This window comes from Gambusia affinis, linkage group LG06 (assembly GCF_019740435.1).
Source record: "Gambusia affinis linkage group LG06, SWU_Gaff_1.0, whole genome shotgun sequence".
In the NCBI taxonomy this organism is placed as follows: domain Eukaryota; kingdom Metazoa; phylum Chordata; class Actinopteri; order Cyprinodontiformes; family Poeciliidae; genus Gambusia; species Gambusia affinis.
Genome location: NC_057873.1, coordinates 27,813,829 through 27,820,610, shown reverse-complemented (window position 1 = coordinate 27,820,610; position 6,782 = coordinate 27,813,829). Strand labels below are relative to the sequence as shown.

Here is a 6,782-nt window from a genome sequence, read left to right as displayed (position 1 = left end):
AGCAAGTGGCGATGACGACACCACAGAGCTAACTTTCATTAGATATTGCTCTTGGATGTCTTGTATTTAAAGCCTTCATGCAAGGAGGTCTTTGTGAACAGGCTGTTTACAACTATTTGCCTTAGAGCAGAATCAGAGGCTTGTGAATTGCTGCATTTCATCTTAGTATTTTGGTTGGACTTTGATTTTGTATGTTTTTAAGGAATATTGTTTTTTGTAGTACTATTTAAACATAATGCAACAAATGAGTTGTTGCATCATTTGAACAATTCTCTATTTCTTTAAAAGGAAAATGTCTAATAACAGCTCTGTTGCTGTTGGCTCTATCCAGCAACAGATAAGCTTCCGTGTTTTGCTCATTCAGATTTTGGTGGTTATTTTTCTGTGCATCAACATGTTGCTCATTGTGACGTTTTTCAAGAAGGAGTGCTTCCACACCAGCGCTCGCTATATTTTATTTGCTGTGATGTTGATGTCGGACAGTTTTGTACTTGTACTTTCTAATCTTATGGTGGTTGTAAATTTTCTTCAGTTCACCATACAGGTGTGGTTGTGTACCGTCATTTCCATTGTCACGTTGCTCTATTTTATGGCCACACCTGTGACTCTGACAGCTATGACTCTGGAGCGTTATGTGGCCATTTGCCTGCCACTGCGGCACGCGGAGCTCTGCTCCACACGCAGGTCAATGCACTGCATCCTCGTCATTCACGGTATCAGCTCCGTTCCCTGTTTACTGATTCTCTCCATATTCTTTGCAACAGCTTCTTTGGAACTCTACCAACAAAGGGCGTTGTGTTCAGTGGAGATGTTCCTTTTACAACCGTGGCAACGACACTTTTGGTCTGCCATAAGTCAGTTTTATTTTTTGATCATGTGCATCATCATAGTTTTCTGCTATATTCAGATTGTCAAAGTGGCCAAAGCTGCATCTGGAGAGAATAAACAGTCGACAAAGAAAGGAATGAGAACGGTGATTCTTCACACCTTCCAGCTGCTGCTCTGCCTCATCCAGCTGTGGAGCCCGTTCACTGAAGCTGCTGCGCTTAAAGCTGATTTTAATTTGTTCATGGACATCCGATACTGTAACTACTTATTATTCAGTCTGGCACCGAGATGTCTGAGTCCTCTAATTTATGGGCTCAGGGATGAAATGTTTTTTCTTGCACTTAAAAACAATATTTGCCTCAGATTTGATAAAAGATACACATTCTAATTGGTACTAAGGATAATGAGTACAAAGTGTGAAAGAAGCACAGAAAATCATTTTTACACTATTTTAATTAATTTAAAAAAACATCTGTTGTAAAAAATTATGTATAACATAAATGTGAAGTAGAGGAAGTGTGAAGTTGTTGTAACTTCCAATAATGTTTTATATTGTTTAGTTTTTTTTTCAAATGCCCGAACTCTCTCTATTTTCTTGTTAAAAGGAAAACATTGCAGGAAAATATGACTGAGAATGTACTGTAATATTTTTTGTATAAAAACTTCTGTTTATTAATCTTGGTAAACGTCGACACAAATCTTGCAAATTAAAGTCATGATGATAAGATTCACTCGGCCTTTTCTTTAATAAGTTTTGACTTCTGTAATATAATTAGCAGAAGTCACAATAGAAAAAAATGTTGACTCATAATTGAAAAATTTTAAATCAAATAGATTGTTTTTGTTTTGTGACTTATCATAGACTCAGTTATGTCTCAACCCCAGCTTCATCACCAAGATCAAATCATCAAATAAAAATAAATATTAATAACAAATCGCCATAACAGATGTTTTAAATACTTTTTAAAAAGTCTTTATTTTTTCAAAACAACAAAAATGATAAACATAATAGAAAAATACATTCTTGGTACAGTAAAACATCAGCTTTTGTTGTTGTTCTCTTTCTCCATATTCATCACTGATGATTTCATTTTGGAAACGGCACAAATCAAATAAATAACAAGGGATACAGTAGATAATACTTAAAAAATTCTCATTTATCCATTTCCATCTGGAAATCTGTTGTCTTTCTTGTAAAAATTAATATTTACAATCTATACAATGCTACAGAATCCAGATGAAGTTAAAGTGAAGAGAAAACAAACGTTTAATAGATGAAGGTTTCAGAAGGAAATCAATTGCACTTTGACATGGTTTCTGCTGTGGTTGACTCAGTCCTCCCGTAGATAAGCTTCATGCACCTCAAGCCCCTCGCTGCCCTCTAGAAAAGCTGAATATTCGGCCATTCGCTGAATCTCCTCCACTTTAGTCTCGGCCAGCTTCTTATCTGCCTCTGATGACAGTTTCCGTGCCTCTTCCACTTGCGACTGGGCCACCTGAATATTTGTTCGGACCAGATTGGACGCCTGATGGGCCCCTGCATAATCAGAGACCCAAACATGCACATCATTTTCTGAACAATATGGAAATGGTCAAAAGTACATATTAGAAGTTTGACTACACTGCTCTAATTTCCCTCACCTGAGGAGTATGCTGCCTCAGCTGCCATTTTAGAGAGGTTGACAGCATTAATCCAGGTCGATTCATAATGCTTACATTCATTCAGTCTCTCAGCAGCCTGTCAGGACACGTACAAGAAATAATCACTATACCAAATACATAGTTTTGCAAGGTACAAAAATGTTAGAAGTGTATTCAGGTCTTTTTCAAACACCTTTTCTCAGGCCTACCTCTGAACGCCAGCCACTGATCGCCCGCTGGAGAGATTCCTCCTCTGATGGACTCATCTTGCCCAGGGATGCAAGATATCTCTTTTGGAAAATGATGCGTGAGTGCACAGCCTTTTGAAAAGAGCAAAACAGGAGCAGGTTTAATATTCCTGTGATGAATTAACCCCAACAATTTGGACATTTATTGCAAATTCAGAATGACCGTCTACCTTTGAGTAATCTGCCAGCGCGTCAGTGAGAGCCAGTGTGGCCTGAGAGAGGAAAGAACTGGAGCTGTCTGTCAGCACTGAGGCAGCTCTCCTGATCAGAGAGTTATGGGAAAGATCCTCAACCTGCTGCAAAAAGAAAAGAGCATTAATTTTAATATTTTTCTTCTTGTAAGCTATGATGAAGAGCTTTTTAGTTTTACATTGAGTCTTTGACTTACCCAAAGCCCATGGCCGACACTTAATGATGCCAGTCTGATGTGAGTCGGGTTTGTCAGCTCTCCAGGTTTCTGAACTCCAGATTTCCTCTTCTCAGAAGTACTGCAGAGGGAAAAGATACAAGAAATACTTAGAGATCTAAAGTTATAGACAGACAATAACTTAAATTACTACTAGTTCCTGTTTACAAAGTAACTGACCTGTGGTAACGGATGCAGGCTGCACCTCTCCTTTGCAACACGGAAACTTCTTGGTTTTGTAGCAATCCTCCTGCAGCACGTTTTGCACACGCTGAACATTGACGAACAGCTTGCATCTTGAAGAGTTTTAGTTTAGCTGCTCTAGCTGAATCTTTTTAAGATTTGTTGAGCGATAAGTGCTGATTTTCTGTCTTCAACAAAGTAAAAGAAAGTCCTGCTCACTTATTAATGGCTTGTCTTTGTAGAATGAAGAAAAGAATCCAGAAAGTTTGGAGTCTGTTGAGTGAGTGTTGGCAGTTCCACCCTTGGGATATTTATAAAGCCTCAGCCCGTGTTGATTACGTAAAAGGTATTGATCCGTTCATGTTACTTGCAAATGTACGTATTTGGCTTTATCTAAAGTCCTACTGATACGTGGAGGACAGAGAGGCGGGTAGTGAGTTTGGACAACACTTTCCCTGTTTGTTGTACTTTATTCTCTGTGCACCTCTTGTTGCACATGTGTTTGACGCAATACTAGTGTTCGCAGAAAGACATTTGATCAAAACTTTCAAAATATTTTAACCATTCTGATCTTCATAGAAAAACAGTGTGCTGATATTTTCAAGTAATTAAATATAATTAATAGACCTATTGTTATAAGGTAAAATCTACTTTTTGTAGTTTTTATTTACACATTACTGAAGCTTCAATACATTTATGACATTGAAAGCATGTAAACATCAGGAGATTGCTGAGTTGCTTACATTTTTTTTACCTTCAGTACTGCCAGCAGGTGCAGCACTGTCATTTTCTTTACTTGTTTTGGAGCATATCCTTTAGCCTCATAGCATAATTACCTAAATATTTTTATTGTTTTTTTGTTTTTTTTAAAACAGCAACAAAAAAAAAATCATAAATAAAATGTAGAAATTTTTGTTTTTTTATTTATTTTTTTATTTTTGGACTGTAACAAGTGTTCTGGTAGGCTCAGGACATGGGCAAGTAGACAGGATGATGTAGTAGTATAAACATATGAACATTACACAGATAGCCTTAATGAGCCTATCTATCCCAAGTCTGCTCTGGACTTGGTGGGTAAAGAACATTCTGTTATTTGTGTCCAAATAACACAAAAAGTCGTACAAAATATGCAGAATCAGGACATTAGCCATTAGATGTTGAGGTTTTATGATCATAGTTCTGATGAAATGATTGGTTTAAACACACTCACAGATACAGTGAGTATAAGTATATTTTTCTTTCCATCTCAACCAAAGGTTGTTTGACATTCTTTAAGATCAATGATCAAATACAAATCTGCCAGTTAAAAGTGTTATGATGTTTTAAAATAACACTTCATATAACTCCAGGCAAAACTGGAGGCCAAAGGAAAGTGAATGTCTTTAATAAAATAAACGTAAGCTTACGCCATGGCATAATGAATCAAAACAATGAGCAGGCAGGAAAAGAGCAGACCAGGAGGGAATGGAAGAATCCAGCAGGGAATGGGACATAAAGAGCCTGGTTACTGGGGAGTTTGAAGACTGACAAGATGCAGGGGGCTGACTACTAACACGATGTATCAAATTTCTAAGAGAAGTACATCCAAAAATATGAGAAACAGACCACCCGAAACACTAGAAAACTTAATACAAAGGCAAGAACAGATATGGCAAGAGCTTCAAGATGATACTGACTGCTGTAGAGCAATAATGACTGCAGGAATTAAGTGGAATATGGAAGGACTTACGAAAGTACGCAAACAAGAAAATGATCAAAATCAAACACACCTCAGAATCGCGAGAAAGCCAAAGTCAGATATTTTGTTCTTACATATGTGAAGTCTACCTTTTTTTTTTTTCTCCGAAGAGTTTTTGTGGGGCTAGTGACCCGTATTTTTGCGACAGTAGGCAGACAGGAAAGAGGGGAAGACATGCGGCAAGGTAGTCAGGACCGGGAGTCGAACCCACGACATCCGCATCGAGGACTAAGGCCTCCAAACGTGGGGCGTGCTAACCCCCTGCGCCACCACAGCACGCCCTGAAGTCTACCTTTTTTTATCCTTGGGTTTGTCATAAATGGTTGATGACGGAAGTCCAATGATGAACTCGATAATCAGTTCATTCTCGTGGTTTCCACACCTATTTATAAAGAAAAGCCTGGTTTTAATGTGTAGCTAAAATGCCTTATTTGAGTATGTTGATCAAAAAGTTAATTGTCATTATTTTAACTATGCAATACATAATGCAGACATTGATAAACGAAAGTATAACCTCTGTTAAGGGTTTTAAAATGGTCAGAGCTTTATGGTTTCTACAGTTAAAATCAAATCAAATGTTTTCACCATCTGTGCTCATGTTTACAATGGTTTACTTCACATATTTCATCATATTGTTAATAAAGTGGAAAAAAGATGTTTTAAGTAAGAATTGTGAATAAAATCTGCAATTTAAAGAGGATCTACTTCATTTTTGCCATTAGTGTACTAAAGTGTAGTCTGCTACAAATAATTTTCATTTATTATTATTTATTTATTAAGGCAATATGCATGTCAACCCACTGGTCTGACTTTGTGAAATCCACTTTTTCTCCATCTAACTGAGAACAGCCTGATTTGTTTCCTTTTTCTGTGTCATTTAATGTTTAACCGAGATCACTATTGATTTGAAAAGCATGTATTCTGGCTCCCAACCAAAAAAAGGTTTTTCCATTCAGAGGCCAAACGGAGAAAGTTTGCTTTGGAAGGGTTACAGTCCAATCCCTTTTCACTGACGCAGAATGGACGTAAAGAGCTGACGAAACCCAACGAGCTGCTCCCTACACTCTGCCTGTTTACCAAACGGGTCGAACCTTCAGCTTGAACAACTGAGCCCAAGTGATCTGTGTTAATCAGCACAAACCTTACGACTCAAGATTTACTCTTAAACTGTGGGGGGTTTACCAAACCATTGTGCTTGCTCACTATCTACTTCAGATCTTTCTTGGCTGATTGAATCACCTTCTTTCAACCCTGGAACCCTGAGCTGTGATCACTGACCTCGGCGCAATTGTGCAACTGAGTGACACTGGAAAACGGTCAAAAGAGATAATGCAGTGCATCAAACGTATCACCTGTTTTTGTCACAGCAGTGTTTTTCAAAATGTTCTGTAACTTTTCGACTCCCGTCCAGAGACACCCAGGTCCAAGCTCAATAGGGATGGAGCCAAGACTCAATCTTCCAGGTCACTGCAGTAACAAAACAAGACGGAGGCAAAAAAAACGGCGTATAAGCAAAACTGAAAAATTTTAAAAATTAATTGAGTAGCTTTGCCTTTTCTATGTACTCAAGATATTTGTGATCAGTCCAGACCAAGAAAGGGTATTCTGTCCCCTCCAGCCAATGTCTCCACTCCTCTATTGCCACCTTCATGTTCATAGTTTCTTTCTGAACAGGACAACATTCTGGAAAGAAAAGCAAAGGAGCAAAAATAAACTGGCAGTGAGGATGTGGTAGTGA

General features: G+C 38.0%; 2 protein-coding genes across 2 annotated transcripts; one reads left to right on the top strand and one right to left on the bottom strand.

Annotated features, from left to right (window-relative positions):
• Positions 1–292: 292 nt before the first annotated feature.
• LOC122832357 (odorant receptor 131-2-like) lies at positions 293–1,248 on the top strand. Its single transcript, XM_044119013.1, has one exon. It carries the CDS (start codon positions 293–295, stop codon positions 1,214–1,216), a length of 924 nt encoding a protein of 307 aa, XP_043974948.1. The 3' UTR covers positions 1,217–1,248.
• A 633-nt stretch (positions 1,249–1,881) lies between these two features.
• On the bottom strand, positions 1,882–3,605 carry LOC122832356 (diablo homolog, mitochondrial-like). The gene is made up of 6 exons (XM_044119012.1): positions 3,304–3,605; positions 3,106–3,205; positions 2,888–3,013; positions 2,679–2,789; positions 2,470–2,566; positions 1,882–2,365 (listed from the first exon to the last, which is right to left on the bottom strand). Exons 1-6 carry the CDS (start codon positions 3,417–3,419, stop codon positions 2,160–2,162), a joined length of 756 nt encoding a protein of 251 aa, XP_043974947.1. The 5' UTR covers positions 3,420–3,605; the 3' UTR covers positions 1,882–2,159.
• Positions 3,606–6,782: the final 3,177 nt, after the last annotated feature.